The 22,702-nt window shown below is 36.7% G+C and overlaps 2 protein-coding genes across 4 annotated transcripts in view; one reads left to right on the top strand and one right to left on the bottom strand.

Annotated features, from left to right (window-relative positions):
• The first annotated feature begins 168 nt into the window (after window positions 1-168).
• On the top strand, window positions 169-8,563 carry LOC103709069 (ADP-ribosylation factor 2-like). 2 transcript variants are annotated; one of them, XM_008794249.6, is made up of 7 exons: window positions 169-300; window positions 763-921; window positions 2,487-2,557; window positions 2,748-2,867; window positions 4,949-5,067; window positions 7,848-7,929; window positions 8,192-8,563. In XM_008794249.6, exons 2-7 carry the CDS (start codon window positions 774-776, stop codon window positions 8,195-8,197), a joined length of 546 nt encoding a protein of 181 aa, XP_008792471.1. In that variant the 5' UTR covers window positions 169-300; window positions 763-773; the 3' UTR covers window positions 8,198-8,563. The 2 variants fall into 2 exon arrangements, with proteins under 2 accessions (XP_008792471.1, XP_008792472.1); XM_008794250.5 differs by having other exon boundaries at window positions 172-300; window positions 766-921.
• Window positions 8,564-9,208: 645 nt separating this feature from the next.
• Window positions 9,209-22,702, bottom strand: part of GYRA (DNA GYRASE A) — a 31,932-nt gene continuing 18,438 nt past the window's right edge. For both annotated transcript variants that reach the window (XM_008794252.6, XM_088703282.2), the window contains exons 18-27: window positions 21,378-21,503; window positions 21,070-21,227; window positions 18,099-18,180; window positions 17,790-17,954; window positions 17,592-17,693; window positions 14,980-15,113; window positions 14,574-14,694; window positions 13,832-13,886; window positions 13,628-13,727; window positions 9,209-9,729 (exon numbers count right to left, since the gene is read on the bottom strand). In XM_008794252.6, coding sequence (XP_008792474.3) covers window positions 9,636-9,729; window positions 13,628-13,727; window positions 13,832-13,886; window positions 14,574-14,694; window positions 14,980-15,113; window positions 17,592-17,693; window positions 17,790-17,954; window positions 18,099-18,180; window positions 21,070-21,227; window positions 21,378-21,503 — 1,137 coding nt within the window. In that variant the 3' untranslated portion in view covers window positions 9,209-9,635. The remainder of the gene's footprint in view (window positions 9,730-13,627; window positions 13,728-13,831; window positions 13,887-14,573; window positions 14,695-14,979; window positions 15,114-17,591; window positions 17,694-17,789; window positions 17,955-18,098; window positions 18,181-21,069; window positions 21,228-21,377; window positions 21,504-22,702) is intronic.

The following is a 22,702-nucleotide window of genomic DNA, read 5'->3' on the forward strand; positions in this document are numbered from 1 at the left end:
CTCGGGCTGAAACGATATCCGAGCCTAAACCTGGCCCGAAGCCCGAAAAAGTATGTCGGTCCGGGCTCAGGCATGGGGTCGGCCCGGCCCGGTTCCAGCCCCACGTTGGCGTGAGCTTGACGCCGGATCCCATTCTTCGCCTCTCGCCGCTATAAAAGGAGGGGGCGGAGCAACATAACCACCGCTACTTGTCTCTTCCGTCTGTTTTTTAACCGAGAGGAAGAGGGAGAGGAAGGCCGGGGAAGAGACGAAGAAAGACTTCCATCTCTCTCTCACAGATTCTTCGGAGAGGATTCTCTGGTAACATCTCGATCTCCGTTTTCACGCACTGATCCGAGATCAATTCCTTGTTCTTCGCGTTCTACTTATCTTTGATTCCTTTTCGCTTTTGCATGTCATAGATCGGTGTTTCTTGAGTCGTCTCTGTTCATGTTGATCGATTTTTATCTTTTGCTTATCGTTTTGTAGATCTTGAAGTGTTTTTTCCTCTATCTTGTAGATCTTGGATTGGTTTCTTTTTTTCTCGTAGATCTTGGATTTGTTTCTCCGTGTATGTATTAGATCGTGGTACCGTCTCTATTTTTCGACAGATGAATCCCTAGATTCTTTCTCTCAGATTCGCGGATCATTATTATATCTTACGATCTTTGTTACAGATCCGTTGTTTGTTATGGCGGACTTAAGATCTTGGGCGATCTATTTCATTTTGCTTTTTTATTTTTCTGTATTTTGGATTTGAGATGTGAGTTTTTTGCGTTTCAGCAGGGAGAAAAATGGGGCTGACCTTCACGAAACTCTTCAGCCGTTTATTTGCGAAAAAGGAGATGAGGATCTTGATGGTCGGGCTTGATGCAGCTGGTAAAACGACCATCCTCTACAAGCTCAAGCTTGGAGAGATAGTCACCACCATACCCACAATCGGTGAGCGTTTAATTCCTTGTCGCTATTTTTTCTTTTTTCCCAGTTTGTCCGTTGCCGGTTCTGTTTCTGGCTTCGTGTAGATGGAAAGGAAGATGATTGATTTTTCTAAAGGTTAGGTGATTTTATTATTTTTTCTTGGCTAAACCGATTCGTCATCTGTATGATTGTAACTCCTCCCCCCCTCGCTTTAGAACTTTCAATCGTTGAATTGTGATGTACTGATGATATATTATGTTAGGCCATCTTCATGTTCGATCTGACCTGCGGTTTTCACTTTTTGGAGGCTTTTCAGAAATTTCTGGGATCCCTTAAATTTAGTTGATGCATTTTCTCCATGTTTGATTTACCTGATTGCTATATTACATGCATGCCCGCATGGACGCAAATTTGTATGTATTTGTTATTTTAGATAAATGTGATTTAGCCAGCCTATGAAATTGAAAACTAGGAGGAACAAAAAGAACAACCTCTTGATAGTATCTATCAAGGCTGGTTTATCCCAAAAGTGAGACACATAGATGTTAGGAAGGAATAGTTTGAGGGCATAAGGAAGGCTATGATGTGGGAAATTACACTATGGAATGCATATTTGTTCTTTATACATAAATTAGTGGTGTCATTACCTGTTTAGAGACTTATGCAAGGAGGGATCTAGGTTTGACACCAACAAATTGTGCATTTTGGCAAAAGCAGCTTTCTGCGATTTAGAGCTGCAAACAATCTGAGCTGCTTGGGATCAGCTTGACTGAGACTTGTTTTAGGCTGGGGTCAATTGCCAAGATCAAATAGTTTTTGGAGCTCACAGAGTTGGATTAGAGAACCAAAGGGCTGTTTGGCTTGGCTCGTAACCGGTTGAACAGGATATGTCAAGGTCAGCTTCAGGTCGAGCTGTCCTTGAGAAGCTCCCTGATACACCGTAGCAACCGGTTTGACACCAACTTGGTTCAGCTCGGCTTAGATTGGCTCTTTTGTGCCCCTAATGTTTGGTGTGAAAATGATATTCCATTCTATTCTTGTCACCAATGACTTACTACTGCACACTTCTGATTGTTATTATTTCGTTTTATCAATTGGTTTAGATTTCGCATATGATATAATATTTTCTTATGTGCAATCGCATTCGTATTCACTTTCAGCTTCCTGTGCGACTATATTAGGTAACAGAGGCTGATGCTTATGTAGGCTAGATTTTTCTATCTCAGGCACTTAATGAAAAAAAAACAAGGTTAATAGGAGTGACCGATACTTTTGTAGCTGAGGTATTTAGATAGTCATATATAGTGGTTTAGAATAAGCTTGTATGGGGTTTTAAAAAGTTGTGGTAAAAGTTCTATCTCCCTTTTCCCCTCACTTTGTTCCCCTCTATCTCTCCCTTCTTTTGTATTATGCACTTTCATTATCTGTCTGCCTTCTCAGATTTTTTAGTCTGCAAGCTTTGGTAATATATTTGATTAAATGTTCATAAAAACATGTATCCTGTGTTTCAGGGAAAAAAATGTTGCGGCTGAGCTAGCTGTGCTCACAAATGCATATATATTCTTATATTGATATCTGAATTTATGCAGGATTCAATGTGGAGACTGTGGAGTACAAGAACATTAGCTTCACTGTTTGGGATGTTGGTGGTCAGGATAAGGTAATGTGCATAATGAAAGCTTTTTTTGATTGGTAATGCATGCTTCTAGTTCATACCTAATTAGATCCAATCAAACTATAAACATGATTCTATAGATTAAAGAGTTGGTTATTATTGCTAACCTAATTAGTTATATTCCTAATAGTTGTTGACTGATGTTTTGATAATCTGGATGCGTGACAAAAAACAGATCAGGCCTTTATGGAGGCACTACTTCCAGAACACTCAGGGGCTGATATTTGTTGTTGATAGCAATGACAGAGATCGTATTGTTGAGGCAAGGGATGAGCTCCATCGGATGCTAAATGAGGTAGGTTTAGTTTCTTTATTGACAATCCATTAAGATGACTTCATTATTGTGTGGCTAAGGGCCCTCCATATCTGTCTCCTGGAATTTGACCTTGGACATGCATGTATGCACGCATATGCATGAATTCATATGGATTGATGTGCAATAGTATTTAATTCAGTGTACCTAGTGCACAAACTCACAATCCTTCAAGCACAAGAATACAATTGTCGAGGTAACGAGAGCAACTTGTTTGAATCTCTTGAGATATATCGTTTTCAAAATATTTGAAAATTACACCTTCATGTAATTAATTGGTATTGTTGAGCGGGCGACAATGTTAAGGATTTGTCAATTTGCTAGTCTTGATGTTTTCTTGAGCCCCATTAAAACTGTGCACTAACCTGCTACTGAATTGGATGTCATATGTGGTTTTTCTTAACTAAGTTCTAATCCAGGTGATTGTTTCTAATTTTAAGTAGTAATATCGTGAATTAACAGTTTCTGAATTATTGATTCCTAAAAATTAGGCACCAAATAACTATGTCTTCGAGCGATTGTTAACAAGAGAATGTCTAACAAATAGTAATTATCTTAATTGGGTAGATTCATCAGAAAATGTAGTCTCAAGTAAATACTATTTTCTTTGTTATGTGTCTTGAAAAATAGTAGTCTTGATATTTTCATATTAACACCATAAAATGAATGTTAAATGATATGTTACTGAAATTGTTGCTTTGGCTTTGGATTCTTTGAAATTTCTTGCCTGCCAATGGACACTAGGCTTTATTTGATGTCATGTGGTTTTTTCTTAACTAAGTTCTAATCCAGGTGATTGTTTCTAATTTTAAGTAGTAATATCGTGAATTAACAGTTTCTGATTTATTGATTCCTAAAAATTAGGCACGAAATAACTATGTCTTCGAGTGATTGGTAACAAGAGAATGTCTAACAAATAGTAATTATCTTAATTGGGTAGATTCATCAGAAAATGTAGTCTCAAGTAAATACTGTTTTCTTTGTTATGTGTCTTGAAAAATAGTAGTCTTGATATTTTCATATTAACACTATAAAATGAATGTTAAATGATATGTTACTGAAATTGTTGCTTTGGCTTTGGATTCTTTGAAATTTCTTGCCTGCCAATGGACACTAGGCTTTATTTAGGACTTGGATTAGAAAAATAAATTATATGTTCTGAATTTTCATGTTATACATGACTCGACTCTATGTGACTTGCATAGAGCTCCTTAGATAAGTGACAGCTACCATCCATACTTATTTTTTGGCATAATCATTGTCCCATTCCTGTCAGCTACATTTTTTGGCATGCACCAAGCTCTAATGTTTTGTGGGATTGTGTACGATGATTTGATGTGCTTCTGTTGAATTGGATTCTTGGCCCCAACATCCATTTTGCACTAGATCGTTTGATTTCTCATAACCTTGAAATTAGAATTGTTGTTTTTACTGTATTAGGTGGAAATGTAGGGGAAATTGGTTTCAAACTTACCAGTTTGCAGAATTACAAAGTAACCCATTGAATTAGGTAAACCTCTTTAAAAACCGCACTTTAATGTGACGAATAATGCAACATGGCTGTCACTTTGTCTCTATGCGCACAGCTGAAACTCTGAGCTGTATCTTGAATTTATATGAGAGGTCCTAATAAATGTTTGGTTTGTGATAGATATCATGACATAAATAACCTAGGATTTAGAAATGACAGGACCTTTACAGAAACAGACCAAATTTTTCAGGTAAGACTCAAATAGATTCATAGTCTGATCATACAAGGTTGATTTTTATTGGCTCCACTTGGTGTTCCGGAAGGAGGTGTTGCTAACTGCAACAGCTCAAGTGGATGTCTTTTTCTGAGCCTGTTGTGGAAACATTTAATTTATATTTTACTGTAACCTCTTATTTATTTATCTTTTTTAAAAAATCGACTTTTTTGATATGTTGTTTCTTTATTCATACTTTATGATACTATGATTATGTTACTTAAGTTGCTTTGAGACTACTGTCTCATTTACTTAATATTTTCAATTGATATGAAATTGTGTAAGTGGCGACTGGTTTTCTTTTGGGGATGATTGCAGGATGAGTTACGTGATGCTGTGCTGCTTGTGTTTGCAAACAAACAAGACCTTCCTAATGCAATGAATGCTGCTGAGATTACTGATAAGCTTGGCCTTCATTCTCTGCGTCAACGACACTGGTGCAGCACTTGTCCATTTTATCATAATGTTTTGTGTTTCCAATTTCTTTTTCTTGTTATGCAAATTAAACTGGTATTGTTTGTGTTTATAGAGTTCCTGTTAGGAGGATCATATGTAGTCTTAGATGACAAGGCATTATGATAACTTTGGTATAGGAAAATTGAGACAAGTGACCCTAGAAATAATTATCATTACTTATATGACCATGAGCTTGTTCTGGAAGGTCTATTAAATTGTAGGCGGCTAAGATATATCTGTTGCATTCTGTACTAAGGGAACTTGATGTATCTGTTGCATTTAAAAAGAACTGAGTGCCAGCCTTGGTTTTCTTGGTTAAAGAATTTGCTTTTGATCCTTGATAAGCATAACAATGAGTACTGAGATTTTTTTTTGGAACAAATTTTAGTTCTGTATAGGATGATGATTGGTTGTAACTAATTTTTTTAATGAGCTGTTTTTGTCATTTGGTGGAGATAGGTGTGTTCATAATTTCAAAGACAAATTCATCAGATTTAAGAATAATAGAATAAGAATATTAAATTTTTAAAACTTTTAAATTAGAAGATATTCACGTATAATTGTAGCTCCAGTTTGGTAGAAAATATGCCTTGTTTCACCTAATTTTAAGGTGTTCCATATGATTGGTTGAGACAAGGGATATTTGCTTTGCAAGGTTCCAAATGGGGGAGGAACTTAGATACATGCTCTTGTTTTCCTGTTTTATCCATATCCCCAAGAATGCTGGTATTTCCATATGGTTTTATTGTGGATGAGGTTTTTTAATTCTTGCTTTCTGGTGGGTATCACATATGTTTTTGTCTCGTAAACAAATCAAGATTCCTGGTTGTTGATGTCGGTCATGTGAATCTGACTTCATGCTAGGCATTGAATGCCCAATAGATCCTACAAGATTAATCCTTCTGATTTCTTATTTTGACCTTGGTGTCTCTTACTTTTCTCCATCTAATATAGAAATTAGTATCTGCTTGTATTTGGTCATTTTTCTTTCTCTGAATTCCATAGACGTGGATGATAAGTATACTTTGTGAATGATCACTAGTGGACTTCCACAGTTGATTTGATAGTGAGCTTTAGAAGAAGGATCTGTAATTGTTCAATTAACCTAACATGTCATCTCGTGTCCCATATATCACCTTGATTACAAAATATCAGTGAATTAAAGAATGCATTCATGAGTTCAGTAGCAAAACATAACATATAGCTCAGCTCAAGGCTTTGGAAACCACCCTGTTGGTAGTTCAGACTGAACCAACGCAGTCTCAGTTTGCATGGAAGCGGAACTGCACAGGTTAGGGGCGAACCACATCCAAATCGTCGTCAGTGTGCGCCCGAACTGGCTGGTTCAAAGTCGGGACTACTTATTTAACGATCAGTACCCTTTCTTATCCCTCTTTAGCCCTGTTTTTAGGAGTGGGACCCCTCCCGGCCTTCTTGTCCTCTCTATTGCAGCAGATATTAATGGAAGAGGGCAGGTTGTTTGGGAGCCAGGTCCAGTTTTAATTTGGCATCAAAAATGAAATTTTTGAAGATGATTCCCCCCCCCTCCTCCTCCTTTCTCCTCCTTTTTCTATTGTGTTCCGTCTCAAAAAATTGTTTACTGGGATTTTGTTTTTTTTGTTATGATCGTGATGTTAGCACTCAAATTTTGGGAGCAGGATATTTAAAGGGGTTAAAAATATTATTTTGTCATGCCTCGTTACATTGTTTCATTGCACGTGTATTGCTTAAAAAATAGAGATCTTCCTTTTTCGGATCAGTATAAATAGTTTTTTCCTGTTAGGTTGCAATTTGATGCTGCTACAGTTTTTTTCTTGCTCAAGTTAATTCCCTCTTTGATAGGGTTCTCTTTTTATTGGGTTTGTAGCTTTCTTTTATTGATCTTCAGTGTGATCTTTATTAGATGTAGTTCAACATGCAGTCTCAATAACCTTTCAAACTTGAGTCTTGTTCGTAGTTTAAATTTCTCTTATTTTGCAATGGTGACTATATTATTTTATTATAAATCTTTGCCAATACAATTTTTTGGTTGTTTTGTTATTTGAGTGACTATATCTTATAATTTTATATTATTATTTGGAGGCCAAAAAAGGCCGTATCAGGAATATTTTTTTATCCAAAAATTTAATCTTTCTCAGCTTTCTTTTTTTTTTTTGCATAAGGCTTGATATCAATATAAAAGAGGCCTTGTTCATAAAGTGAAAATAAAATAAGCTGAATCGGTGCTTATCATTTTAAATGATTCATTGATAGTATTGCTTTGTTTTCTCTCAGTTAAGGTCTGTTTTCCTTTTTACGTCTAGACTGGATTTGTGGAGGATTTTCTGTTTTACAGTTCTGTCTCCTTCATATTGATCATCTGGAATGGATTTTGCGTGTTGTATTGTATTTCTTGGTATGCTAAAATGCATAGTCCGATACTGGGCAGAATGATAGTATCAACATTTTGACTGAGAGGACTGGTGGGAGCATTCTGGACTTCATGACTTCATTCAAATGTTGTAGGGCATGCTAAGAATTAGAACGTACTGAAATTTATGAGGGGATTCCCAGTGCAAGTTGGCTCTAAGTAGGGACTATGTACACTTTGACATACTTTAGAGCATGTTTAGTTAATGACAAGTTCAAGCTTGTTAAATCTCCTGTTTATTACTTTATTACCTGAGCTTTTCTTGTACATTTTGATTTTGCTCTTCTACCTTCCTTCTGCATAAAGGAGGTAATCAGCCACTTATCCAGGAGATGTATGATTTGGTTGCAGGTACATACAGAGCACTTGTGCTACATCGGGTGAGGGGTTGTATGAGGGGCTTGATTGGCTCTCCAACAACATCGCCAACAAGGTGCGCGTCTATTCCCTTTATTTATTTATTTATTTTAATTTGAATCGTGTTGTTTGACTTTTTAACTTAAATAATAGGGTTGCTGGTATATCCCTGTATACATTGAGTGCTTTCAGTCTTTGTACCTTTGTTCCTTTATTAGCACAATGCTATAATTTTAATGTTTGCATAAAATACGAATTTTGGGGCCTGATCAGGCATATCAACATTGTCTTTTTGAAGCCATAACCTTCCACTCATGCTGTTTTGTTTTCTTTTCCAGGCCTAAAATTTTCAACATGCTGGGTAAAGCATTTCAATATATTTCTGGCTTATATATACCTCGTGCAGTTGTGGTGGTGCTTGCTGTAGTGACACTTTGAGCCGTCAGTTTACCATCTTTTTTCTAAGTTTCTTTCGCTTCTGTTGTACTGTTCAGAACCTTTTGTCACCGAGCTTTGGAGCATTTGACTTATGCAGTCTACAGGGTAGAATATGATCTATTTACATTTCAGTGGTTATTGTACAGGGTTGTGTTCTGCTTTGGGTTGGTGAGAAGCTGTGTAGTTAATAGTTGGGGATGTTAACCCTGCTGTTGTTTGCCTTATCATAGCTAATCAGACGAATGATATTGATATATGCTGCTTTTCACAAATGTCTGTTTCGTCCATGTGTTGCTACCATGTTGTCGTCTGTTTCCATCAGAATTCGTCAAGGGTTTTTCACCTATTTATTGAAATTTATCATTCTAAATTTGATGGATTTGATGCTCAAGCTGCATCTCAAAATCTTCATGGTTGCCCCCTCCAGCAACCACGCTGTTTATAGGTTCTTGCGGCTGTTTTTGGCGTTAAGGTTAATGTACAATTGAAGCCAGATTCTGAGGGATGAAATACGACCGCTTCAGAGTTGATACAGAAGAGGCCTATTTTCAGACCTCCTTATCGACCCTATGAAGCCTATTAAGAAGCTATGCATACTAGTAAAACAATATTCTGGATACAATTTTGTTGGCTTGTTTCCTGTGGACGCATAAGAGATTGGAGAGCAACTCGAGCTAGAATTTTGACAGGCCATTTAACGGAACAGCCTTACCAAATCTCAGCAATACCATTCTTGGTTGGAGTATGAATTTTATTTACATATCAAAACAAAAGGGTGATTGCATGCATCTTAAGCTAATGAGTATCAACAGTTTAAATGATGTTCTCTCTCCTGCATCTGTGCACTTGCTCTTTATAATTTTGACGAGCTCCTGCTCCCATCACAATTATCACAAGTCCACGAGTTGGATCCATCATTTGTAAAGTGCTAGCATAATATGGCAGACACACATGACAACATAAAATATATGGACTACAAATTCTGTTAATAGTTGTAGGAAGTCTCCGACAAATGTTTCACACGACGCTTGATATCTGTGTCATAATTAAACCAGCTTGTCACAGAAACCGGTCATCACAAAGAACTGACAGCATACAAACAATTGTTGATAATGTCCATCCGGCAACGATGCATCCTACACTTCTGAAAGAATCTACATGGTAGATCTGCGCCTACATTCTCTACCTCTTGCAGAGTTTCGGAACGGAAAATGATTTTTGCCAGAGCCAAGTCTTCCCCGGTGTACGTCAAGGGTTGGCTCCAAATGCACAACTCTGCATCATCCAAAACTCTTTTCTGTCGTCTGGTGCTGTAGGCACCAAACTTGTTTCTTACAGCTGCAGTCAATAATCCACTGCGATTTCATCAGCTGCTGCAGATATTAATGAAGCGGACTGGATCTTTCCGGCATGCTCCAGTCTCATAAGAATAACTCCCCTATGACATTCATAACAGACATGGTCACAAACAAAAGACCAAGAAAAAAAATATAATATATCTGATGTAACTAAACTTTTAGTCCAAAAGTTAAACAAGCAAATTAAACAATAATTTCATAACCCAACGGCTAGTGGGAGGATAGTTTGAATGCCACACCTGATGCACCCTTGCAGGGGCACACTTCCTGTCAAATTTTGAATGCCATTCATTTAGGAGTTCTGTGCAGGTGGGGAGGTAGGGGTGGTTGTGATGTTATCAGGCATTAGGCCCCGATTGAGCCGCAGCTTGATATAAAGAAAGGTGAAGAACTGTAACAACTTAGGATCTCACCCAAAATGGCTAGCCGGAAGATAGCATTTGGATTCCTTGATCCTGTATAATTATCCAAAATCTACCCAATAAATAACCAATGTGGGACTAAACACGACCGCACGGGTCCTTACATACTCTCCTCATTTAAGCCCTAACGTCCTCGTCAACCTAAGGGTTCAAATCTATTTAAATCTAATCACAAACACCACTATAGGCCCATGGTTAGCCTCCATGATCCTGGCTGCAATGTTTCCTAGTCCACATAAGTTATGAGACGTGTCCACTCGATACCATTTGTAACATCCCAGGATCTTACTCAAAATGGCTAGCCATAAAGTATTATTTAGTTCCTTGATCCTGTATAAGTATCCAAGATCTATCCAGCAAATAACCGATGTGGGATTAAACACACGCCCGCACGGATCCTTACAAGAACAAATCATAGCCTGATTACTCAAATAGTTTCAAGAAATCTTAAGAATGCAGCTAAGTAATTATATCTTTAACATTTTCCAAAGGTTTTGGATGGCTAAATTTCCATGATCACTAGATGAAAGAGTGCTTTTTCATTCTTGGGTGTAAATGAGGCACTAACAGCAATTAATATCTCACTTGAGTACATAGTGCAATCAGTGATTAACCTCAAACTTCAATAGTTCATTTTGCATTTATGGTGTTAAATGCCATGAAGAAACAATTTTTAGTTTAATTTTTAATAATCAGAAAATCCAATGTTTGCAAGGCAAGAAAATAGAAATCCTTTAGAGTCTTCATATTCAGTAATTATTTGGTCGTGTTTCGTATTTAATGAAAAAATCAACAGACTACCCATTTAGAATCTCTTCCAAATTCATCCTGTATTAGTGGTCAACAGTAATCTTTTGTGAATCATGTGTGATATATGACAGCTTCACATTTTTTTCGAGTTGTTTGTGATACCTTACAAGGTTCTGTCTATTGTCCCTTTGACTTGCATGTAATTCCTTTCAATTTAAGTCTCCAGCATTTCAGCCATTTTCCCAAGTTGTTCACCAATAAGGGGGGTTTAGTAAATAACTGGCAAGAAAAGCCAATATTTCGCATTAGAATGTGACACATTACCACATCAATTGAAATACCAGTGAACTTCATGATTTGAGAATTTCTTATATATTTTCTTGAAACTCTCCGGAATTTGTTTTTCCTTTCTTAGACTTGTTCGTTCTTCTTTTGTTGAGACTGGAATCAAGTTTTGATATCTTACTTCTTTGTTAATTAATTTTGATAAGTGTTATCTTTAGTTATTAACAGAATTGATACAGAATAACATTTGCTTTATCTTTTGAGCATCTATCAGTGGCAAAATGTGTCTTGCTTGTAGCAAAACTTTTGGTGTAAATGCTAGAACACCATTAACACTAGAATACTGATGATGTTTGTGATGTTTTTCCATACAGAGAATTAAACATATAATTTTTTTTAAGCTTTAATTTTTGTATGCTGATGTCATGCTGGGTTGGCACTAGCATGGTACATATCATGCCACACTGAGCGACGCTAGCACTTCGCACAACAGGCATCACACTAGTGCTGCATGCAAGTAAGGCACTGGCATGGTACATATTGTGCATGCCATGCCGTGTTGATTGGCACTTAAATCCATGCTTTGGACCAAACATGAACTGGCCCATGTACTACTGAACCTCTGAAACCTCATCCAAGGCATTCTCTTAAAATTCTCAAGCTAAGTGTCAACACATGCTGGTCCATATTGTGTGGTAAGCACCAATGCTAGTAAATATGAATGTAATATGAGTGTGTGCAGAGTTACCGTCTGGTGGTCCGTGCTGTTAGGCATGGGCTAACACCGACCAATACAGATTGGCATGGACCTCTATTTTCTTCAAATGAGCCTTAGCATGTGAACAGTACCATGCCACTTGCCAAATCTAGTCCATTAAATGTTCTAACAAATTCAAAGACTCAGATAGGATATCAACTTAAAAATATTATGATATTGATGCAATGTAAAAGGTAGATAAATTGTTTCTATATGAGTGGCATTTTTTGATTGACCCGCAAATCTTATCCACCAAACTGAAGGTAAGTTACTTGTCTTGTTGTTGGGTTCCAGTGCTAATGGCATGCAAATCAGACAAGCTGAGAATTATGGCAGGTATAAGACCTCACCAAATCCAAACTAACCTATTGGCACTGCTACTTTAGACCATGTGGGTACCAGATGAGCTATTCTAGGATCGAATATTTGTTTGATAGAAGGCATAGAGCTGGGACGGAGGAAGTGGAACAGGCATTACATGTAACCAGGAACACCATGTACAAACATTTTGAACTCCCTTACATAATGAATTTTCATCAACACATGGTCAAATAGCATTCATAATTCCTCTATTGTATTTGTATTAGCAAAGAGACACTAATTACAGCCTTAGCAATACAAATTTCTACATTTTTCTTAAAATCGTCAAAATCTACATAAATGAAATTTTGTAGGATTTTCATCCACAATCATTTGCATTATTTCATTCCTCAAAGAATTGGACCCAGTACCGGGCACCGTACTGGTTGTCCAGCGGGACGAGTCGGTATGGGCCCGTGCCGGGCCGGTACCGACACAGTAGAAAAAGCGGGGGGAGGTAGAATGAGAGAGAAAAAGAGAGAGACAAGGGGGAGGCCAACGGAGAGCCAGTGGAGGGCTGGGGAGCCGCAGAGCGGAGGAGGCGGAGCCCGGAGAGCCGTCGAGAAGCTGCGGAAGAAGAGCCCCCTTCAGTCCCCTGTTTCAAACAAAATAGGAGCCAGAGGGCCCTTTTTATTTTTGAGGTTTTTAAGTGAAAGTCGTCAATGAGTTTGCCGACTTTCACTTAAAACACCAAAAATAAAAAGGGTCGCTCCAGCCTCTTATTTCAAACGGAACACGGAACTGGAGCGAGCCCCTCTTCCGTAGCTCCCTCCTCCGTGCGGCAACTCTCCTGCCTCCGCCGACCGGCCTCGACCTTCCTCTCTCTTCCTTCCTCTCCCTCTCCCTCTCCCTCTCTCTCTTTCCTTCATCTTCTCCCCCTTCGACGCCGGTCTCATTTTCGTCACTGGAACCGTCCCGGTCCGTGGCTGGTACGACTGGGGACGCCCCGAACCGGGCGATTTGGAACGATTCCACCGACCTTGATTGGACTCTTACCATGAGTATGATCTAGTTCTCTTACAGATGCCTTGATCTATCTCCCCATTATTCTATGTGATATATTCCAAATAACAAATTCAATCACTATATACTCTTCTCCATCAACCTTCGCTGGGTTCTCATCTTTGTTTCTATTTTCACTAAAATCACATTTATATGCTAAGTTTCCTTCTGTTAACTTATAGGCCCTTATCCTCCCAGTCTCTTTTTATAATTCAATTCAGCATTTATTTTTTTCTTATCTCATCAATCAACACTCAATTTCCTGCAAATAACAAAAATCATAAATTCCACAAAATGTGATTGTGTATTGTTGCAAATAATGACATCATATTTAAAATCCAGCAATTATTAATCAGTTAATGGGAGGAACAAAAAAAATGAAACTCAATATATAACAAGTACCTTGCAGAGCGTGACTTGATAGATATATCCCGAACCTTGATTCTGTTTACAGTCCCACTTTGACTAACTAGAACTACTTGTTCATCACTTTCGCCATCTTCTGTATAATAGAACATTTTCTTTTTCCAGTAAACAAACTTGGGTTCCGAAAATAAGTATCTACATAACTGGTCATAATAAACAGATCAAAGCAAAAGAAAATACCTGCCAATGAAAACCCAACTACAAATACTGCAGCGAGACGATGACCGGGGGGAAGCTGCAATCAAATAATAAATGATAAGCAAGACTAGACCAATTTTCCTATGCATGCTGTTCTGGCAACTGTTTAGAATCTAGAGAAGTTTGAGATGAGGTAGTGAAACATGAGGAAGGCTGAATGCTATTAAAAAAGTTAACAAAGTTATTAGCTGGACAAGTTATAGAATGCACAGTAGTGAGACTCGTGTTGAGTTGAGACTCAACAAGGCATCTATGATTAAAGAACAAGCTTCCTCAGTGCTTTGATTTTGATATACCACTCAAGGCATACACCCTCATAATTTTATGTAATTATTACTACATTGAATAAACCACAAATTGCAAGCTCTCATGCAAATTAGCCAGATCAATATGTTTGATCTTAAAAAATTGTAAAGAAAATTCTTGAGCTGTCAAAGTTTTCAGAGCATGGATGATGAGCATTAAACAGGAGCAAAAGAAATAAAGTTTAGGAAAGATGATGGAACCAACGATGCATGGCAATGAATGTGAAGTATGCATTCAGATACATGGACAGAATGCTTAGGAGTAATACTAATGAAGAGAGAGAATGCGTAGTTTGACAATGTGCAATGCAGAGATAGCTTTATTTATGAGGGGTCCTAGGTTGAGATAAGAAAGGTTTAGCTCACAATTTTCTCGATAAATGTCCATTAAAAAAAGAGATGATAAAGCTAGGATATACCTTGTAACCGAGCAAGCCCACTCTATTAAAACTTGACAGTCGAAATGCACCTAGAGGCACACGCTTACCAAGACCAGTTTCAGACACAACAAGCAGCCATGGGGGTCCTAAATCTCTACCCCTGCCAATGATATATTTACATAAGCACATCAATAAACATTCAGTGTACCAAAATAGAAAATTGACATGAGCAGATGTTGGGAACCCATATTACAGACACTGATATGTTTTAATTATTATTACAAGCTTATGCAAATGAATGGTAGTCTAACTGCTTTTTTAAAAAAGAAATGATAGTTTTCATATATAGTCTTGCTATTTGTGTGGAGAGATTGTTTGCATGAGTTTGTGTGTATATAATCATGAAATCGCCAACAGAGGAAATCCAGTCAAATATTAAAGTTACCTGCTGCCAGAACTAACAGGCATTTTTTGCATGTCTCTCTGCCAATCTGCAGGTATTATGTCCATTGATGCAATTTTGTCTCCTTTCAGTTTCATCGATATTACACCCCTTGTTTTTCTTCCTAGCGCACGAAGCTGGATCAATGATGGGCAAACATCCATAAACAGAGAATATGATTAATAAACAGACAGTCAACAATCCCTCAAATTTTGGCAAAATACAAAGAAATGTAAGAACTAGAAACAGAGCTGTCAAGTGAACTTCAGGCCTAATCTTCTGACGTAAACAAGGAGATCAGGCAACTAAACTGAGTTTAAAATGACTGCTAATTGCATTCAAAAAGGATCTCCTAAGATGATCAGATAGCAGATACATTAAAGACAATTAATGTTTGCAGACCCAGTAGCTGAAATGTCACAATCAAGGATACACTGCCGCATATTTCAGATATATCTGAAGGCTGTTTTGGAAGGTGATTTGCTCCAACTATGTACCAACTTGCTTTGAGATAATTAAAAGAACTGCATTACGATATATCATCAAATTCATAGTTTTGGCTTCTAAGTCTGCATGCAATGGCATAGCCTGACGGCACCTTGACAAACTCACAAATATTTAGAAGTTCCACAATCAGTTAAGCCAACAGAAGATGGTTATATTTTTTGAAAAAACTAATCCTAAACAGGATTACGAAGGCTTGCTCTTAAATAAGGGTTGAAGTACTAGTACCATCATCTGTACTGATACCTTATCTATACGGTACAGTATGGTACTAACACAGAAGCTGCCTGCTGGTGCCAACACAGCAAAAGTGAGGTGCATAACATATATCATTACCATACAGTACCAAAAGGCATACCAATACCAGTATCTTACTGGTATGGTATGGTACAACTGGTATGCACAGGTACAGCTGGTATACACCATTACTTAAATCCTTGCTCCCAAACAACTTCTCATATGACCAACCAACAACCTACATCCTTAAAACTCAAACAACTACTTCATACCAAGTCCTAGATTTCAAATATTGCAAACAATAGACAGTCAGGTTTTGATTTCTTTTTTCTTTCTTATTTTGTGTATGGTTAAACAAACATGTATACATACACAAAAATTTCAAAAAAAAAAAAAAAGAGTGCAGAGAAAACTGCATCTTCATCACCTTGGAGGCTTTATCACATGATCCATCTTAATAATGTATCACAACCTAATGTACAATACAAATCTTAACTATCAAACCAAGATGCACAATATCTTGTGCTAAATTGTCTGACATCAAATGAACTATGCCGTACCTACCATGGGGACTGAACGTTGTGGATGCAATTAATTCATCATTGCAAAAGTAAATACAACTTCACTGTATCTGTGGGTTAGCAAACCCAAAGGATCATAGTTCACGTCAAAGAAGCTTGGGTTCAAGAGACCATTCTGCATTTTGACTTCTGGGAGACCACAAATAGATGTATGTTTTTCAGTTTGAAAAAAGGATTATACTTGTAATGCATCCCAACTCCTGAACTCTGATCATGACATCAAACTGTCAAAGGCCAATGTCTGTGAGCAGCACCGTTTACCTATAATTTTGAATGCAAAACCTCCCAAATAACCATACCCCTGAATCCACTCATTTTGGAAATTACAATGGAGAGAACCTATCAAACAATTGAGCACAATCACCAACCTCCATTAGCTGGCAAGCTTACCAATCAACCACGTGCAGAGCCTTTGCGACATATTTGTAGCTACTCTAAAGAAAGTCATTTCATTTTTTCCCCATTTCTTCACCAAGATAACAATTAATATGTCATGGCACAATAGGAGCAGGAAAAGGCATATCACTCTCAGAATACCCAAAAAAGGAAAAGCTATTTTAACTGAGAGAAGCCTCCTTTTGGAAAGACAATTTCTTGCTGAATTTTTCAATAATTAGCCTCCATTCCTTTGATTTGTCTTCTAATGTTACCAGCAACATCAATGAGAGAGATAGAGAGATGCAAACACTTGAAGCAATAAGGCTCATCATCAGAGAGTAGGTTGCTTGTGAATCTCAAATATATTGGATAAGGCTTGTCATTATATGTATAGTCCTTAATCCATGTTAGCTTTAATAGCGATAGCCCATAGTGATTTACATTAAGGCTTCGAACTTTCAAATTTTCATTTCATAACCTGTATATTAAGAAATTCAATATTTAACTGCTTATACGCTTCCAAGATTATTATAATAATCACATATTATTGTCATGTCTCAAATTACGCATACATTTTTTATTGATTATCATGAACTACTGCAGGATTATGCTTTGTCATAACACCCAGAAAATTGTGGCTAAATAATAAATCAATTATTAAAGCATGATAATAAAATTTGGGCCAGATATCATGTTGCTCTAATTCTCCTTCCTATTATAAGTTATACACTATTAAAATTTGCCTGTTCTAATTCTATAGTTATAAATGAATTTCTGGCATTCTCAGTTGATACATGGAATCCAGACCTACTTTCGCCCTGTCCATAGTTTAAGATGTTTTAAGGTGTCACATGCTGCCACTTTAAGTAAATTAGCTTAAACTTGCATCATTGACTCGAATATTAGGTATCGAACCTTGTTACAGGAATTTACAATAATCCTTGCATTCTGGGAAGCTATTGCAACAAGGTCATCATCCGCACAGCGACGAACCCATTTCAGCTCATCACCAGGGATCTGCAAAATTAAACAAGGGTAAATTGAGAGAAATATGAAAGATTATTTAAAGGTAAATGATGCATAAATGGCATGTGGATCAGTAACAAGATATACCAGCTGTATTGCAATAATTCCTGTTGCTCTGATTGCTGAGAAAGCATTTAAAGGAACTTTCTTGATATACCCATTCACAGTAAGCATTATTAGGTACTGATCTTCAGCAAATTCGCTGACAGGAATGATGGAGGTTATTCTCTCTCCCTCAGATAATGATAGTAGCTAGCGCAACACAGACACACAGAGAGAGAGAGTGAGAGATAAAATGAATAACCGCAATTATAGATTTAAATAAATTATAGAGATATGGAATTCAGAGAATTAAAAAAAAAACATGAACAAGCAATAGAATATAGATATGGATACCCGGACCAATGGAGTGCCAGCAGCACTCCTAGTGCACTCTGGTATCTTGTAAGCACGAGCCGAGTAAACTATTCCCTGATCACTGCAGTATGCATCACATCAGTTACATACTTGCCTAAGATACAGCCTTATTATTAGTGGAATTTGAGTTACATTCAAATGCAAAGTTCCTAGATATGCACCATAAGAAAAAGAGTGAGTCCCATTTATTTGTATCATTGACAACCATTAAGGGTTTTTAACATGCCATAAAAAATATTGATGATGCATAATTAAATAGTCCAATACATGCTATCCATTGAACTCCTATATATATGGACAAAAATGTTAGATGAGAGAACAAGCACAAAACTTTCTAAATATGATTTTGAGTGCATCTCCTATTCTGCTAATTGAGCAGCCACTTGAATTCAAGGATTAGAAAGTTTCGACAGAATTTTGGAGATCTACAGTGGCAAGATAGAAACAGCAGCAAGTGGCAAACACTGTCCGATAAAAAATTATAGCATCTTTGAGTATTTGCACACATATAGACAGCAGGAGTTAAAAGAGGCAGGAAGCAAAGAGTTACAAATTTTACTCAGTTCTGCAATGAAGGTATCCAATTTTCAAATCCATTGGTATAGGAGGCATGCAAAAAACAAAGGACATGTTATATCTGCCTTCGCCATCTCAGTACCAGACCCTACATCAGTACCATCCTATTACAGTGTCGGTACACAGTACGGTACGAGAGTGCAAGGCATATTGACTATCGGCATGGTGCGAGACTACATACCGGTTCGATATTGGTATGGTATAGTGTGCTTGGCACGTTATGGTACCATCTAGTATGGAGAACCTTGCTATAGCATATTCAATGCAACCTTGATAAGTGAAGGATAAATTAAATAACTAAGAGGAGAGAATTTGTCCAGAAAATTAAGAGCATAATTTCATTCAAGTTGCATAAGCTGCATAAATTCATGCCAACAGAAAAGGCTAAGATGTTATCACACAAATATCTCAGTCTGCCATAAAACTGGCAGAAAAAGAGGTAAGTTACTTGTATATTTTAAATTAGTAATGAATTTAGAATCACAATGTAGTTATTGATGTCTTGGTAAGAACTAATTCATAATCCAAATATTAATGGCAATCTATAGTAGTTTTCAACAAACTTATGTATAAGCAGCACAATGGACACCTCATCAATGAAAAAACAGGATTCACGTCTTCAAGTCAACTCAAAAGGTGCAAATACATCCATAACATCATGATAAAGTTGAGTTGACTACTTCATAATACGAACATCTGTAAATTTTACAGAACCCTCGATCCAAAGTACATAATGAGAATTCATATGGACAAAAAATACTTCTAAAAATGAAAAGAAATAATATAACACTTCCAGAATGAAAACAAACCATGAAAGCATCTCCCAAAATTCACTGCAGAAAACCATAACATTCGACTATTTTAATGCTATTAAATGTAAAACATGAACTTGATGTTGAGCATAGATTAGCCAAGAACAGAATTGCATGCTTTACCCACATGTGTGACTAATTTGGAAGGAAGGATCATTAATAGATGGCTGTGAGCCTATGACCAACTCACCCGATCCAAGATATCTATCTAGACTAGATTAGGATCCAGTCGACCAGATTTTAAGTCGGATTCAATCATGTGTTAAATCTGATCTACCACCTCAAAACTACTTACAGATCATAAATAACACTTTAACACGATACAATGCCCACTTTTAGCCACATGATGCATAGGCTATGAGTCCCCAAATTACATGATTTTTGGTAATGTAAGCAGTTTAGAGGTAGTAGATTGCATTCAACGGCTCGGTTGTGGACACCTGTCTTCTGGTTCCGCTTGACTGGATTTGCAAATGCATGTCTATCTATGTGTGCATGCATATATAAAAGTATATTTTCTTCTCATATAATTTGATATAACAAGAGTTAGGATTACTATTTATGTCCCTATAATGCACTGCCTGTCCAACTCAATCTCATCTAATGAATGGGATACTACTTAAGATGAAGCCGGTTCATTTTTAGTGGGACAAATCCCATACTGTGGATGGATATGGTTGCACAAGGGTACAGGTTGAACTCTAGTCAGTCTCCTATACACTCTTGCAGCCCTTAGTGGAAAGGGTATTTGGTAAATGATTGTGATTCCATCAACCATTGAAATTTTTCATATAGGTTATCCTGTCATCATATTTTTCCTCTTGACAAATGCGAATCAGCATGCATGATGCAAAATGGTTGATCCAAGACAAAGGAGTACGTGATGGAGCAATGCCAATGCCTGATTCAAACAAAGGTCTCTTAATTCGGTGCTTTACCTTTTCTTTTTCCATTTTATTTCAGAGGCTGATTTTTTTTCAATCAAAATATTATGTAAAGGAATCGATAAGAAGTCTTCCAATTAAAAAAGGGGAATGCATTTATAAAGTTACAATAGTCCTATGGCAGTTTCCCCCAAGCCTGCTGAATTATATAAAGCAGAGACAGGCTTATTCACAATGCAAACAAAAACGATTAAAACTACTGCACAGTATTGTAAAACCACTCCCTTCTTAACCTATGCTTTCAAGATTTATCTTGAAGCAAAACATGAAGGTAAAATAAAGTACAGCAAAGGCCACATAACTCTGGATGGGATCTGCATGAAAGCTAAAAATAAGAATTTGAGATAGCTTATATATAGATTAAGTAATCCTTAATAAAAGAACTGCTGCAAAGAATGATATCGCAGATCTTGTTATTATGAGGCCTACAAATATATTGTATAAACCGACAAAAAAGACCATCAATGAAAAGATCATATCTTGAATATGAGAAGAATTATATTGTAATAATGTTGCATATTTCAAGTATGAGAATAATATAGCAAATAGCAATAATGTTGCACTGAAGCAAAGTAAAAGATAAAAATGACATCTGTATTTTGGTCATATTGATAATACCTGAAATAAAGGATGTGATCATGCGTATGACAGACAATGAAGTCAGACATTGTATCATTCAATCGCATCGTTCCAACAGATTTTCCAATAGTACCCCGATGTTGTAGATTAAAGGTGTTAGATTTCATCCGCTTAACATAACCTTTCTCACTGAGACTCTGCCAAAAGGAACCAATTTTGTTAGCGTATGATGTAACAGGCAGAGATAAGCAAAAGGAATCTAGTTTGGACAGGCTAAACAAACACCAATATGAGAAGACAATGCAAAGAGAACCATATGCATAAAGAATGGATCTGTTTTTTCATACCAAAAGCATTTCTTCGTTAGGAATCACATCTATTTCTTCAAGTTGACTACTTCCTGCATCTTCCAATGAAGAACGCCTTGGAGTTCCAAATTTATTCCTTAGCTCAACTGCTTCTTGTTCAATAAGCTGAAATAAGAAAACCAGTATACTATAGATAATATATTATAGATAGTATATAAGATAGAGTGACAGCAATAGTAGTATAGACTTAAAGCAATAAGATTTTTTATACAGATTATTAACTTATGCAAATAATTCCTAGATCTGAAGCGAAAACAATAACGGAAATAAGGGGGTGAAGAATGGATGACATTTTCATGCTATAAAACTACATAAAATAACCTGTTATAACGGCTGTATTATTTTTTAAAAAAATTTTGTAGCACCAAAGGTACATCAATAGTCATACCATCACTGAATAAAACATGCAGAAATTAAAAAATTAAGAGAAAGAAGCATAAATGTAAAAAAAAAATAAGATAACAAATAAAATGGGAAAAAACAATGCAAAGATCAGGGAATAAAAATTCATATCATCCCCATACAAATAATGCAGAATTAAAAATTAAAAGAATTGCATTTGAAAAATAAATAGACAAAATAAAATAAGAAAAAACAATGAAAAGATTAGGGAAGAAAATGCAGCTACTACATGTACCAAATCAAAAAGGAAAACGTGTTAAACCTGATATACACTGTTGACCCGTTTCCTAACAGCTTAAATTGTTTTTGAGTCAAGTGAATTTTCATATGGTATCAAAAGCTAGGGTTGCTGGATGTTATGGGCTTTTAAATCCCTCCCAGTCGATTCAAAAGCTAGGGTTGCTGGATGTTATGGGCTTTTAAATCCCTCTCATGTCTCAGCTTGTTTATCCCTTTGGATGCATAAAGGGTCAAGTGATTACATAGCAAAACATATTTTACATTAGCTACAAGTTGTAAAACCAAACATATTTGCCAGAATGATGTGCAAAACATATTGAAAAATTGCACAATACTCAGGTTTGAAAAGCCAACCATAACATGGTGAGTTAGCTGCATTATCAAATCATGAGTAGAAATGATGAAATGCCATGGGACATACTATATCAGTTCATGATTGACATGCCACATACCACAGCATTTGAAGCCTAGCATGGCACTAGTAAAAACTGCATTTACAATGATGATTCTTCAATTAATATTCATAGTACGCTAAATATATGGCAATAGATATATCAGTAAAGTATGGTTGCATGGTATGGCAGGCTTAAATTGAAGCATGTACACAGCAACAAGTCTATTTTTTTAACATTTTGGTTTAACTTTAGGAAACATGCTTCATC

The sequence above is a fragment of the Phoenix dactylifera genome, chromosome 8 (genome assembly GCF_051530095.1).
Source record: "Phoenix dactylifera cultivar Ajwa chromosome 8, Ajwa_hap1_PhDact_Kaust_v1.1, whole genome shotgun sequence".
Taxonomy (NCBI): Eukaryota; Viridiplantae; Streptophyta; class Magnoliopsida; order Arecales; family Arecaceae; genus Phoenix; species Phoenix dactylifera.

Coding starts and splice junctions, on each gene's coding strand:
- LOC103709069 (XM_008794249.6), top strand. CDS start 774: ATGGGGCTGACCTTCACGAAACTCTTCAGCCGTTTATTTGCGAAAAAG. Junction 922..2,486: donor CACCACCATACCCACAATCG/GTGAGCGTTTAA, acceptor GAATTTATGCAG/GATTCAATGTGGAGACTGTG. Junction 5,068..7,847: donor TCTCTGCGTCAACGACACTG/GTGCAGCACTTG, acceptor ATTTGGTTGCAG/GTACATACAGAGCACTTGTG.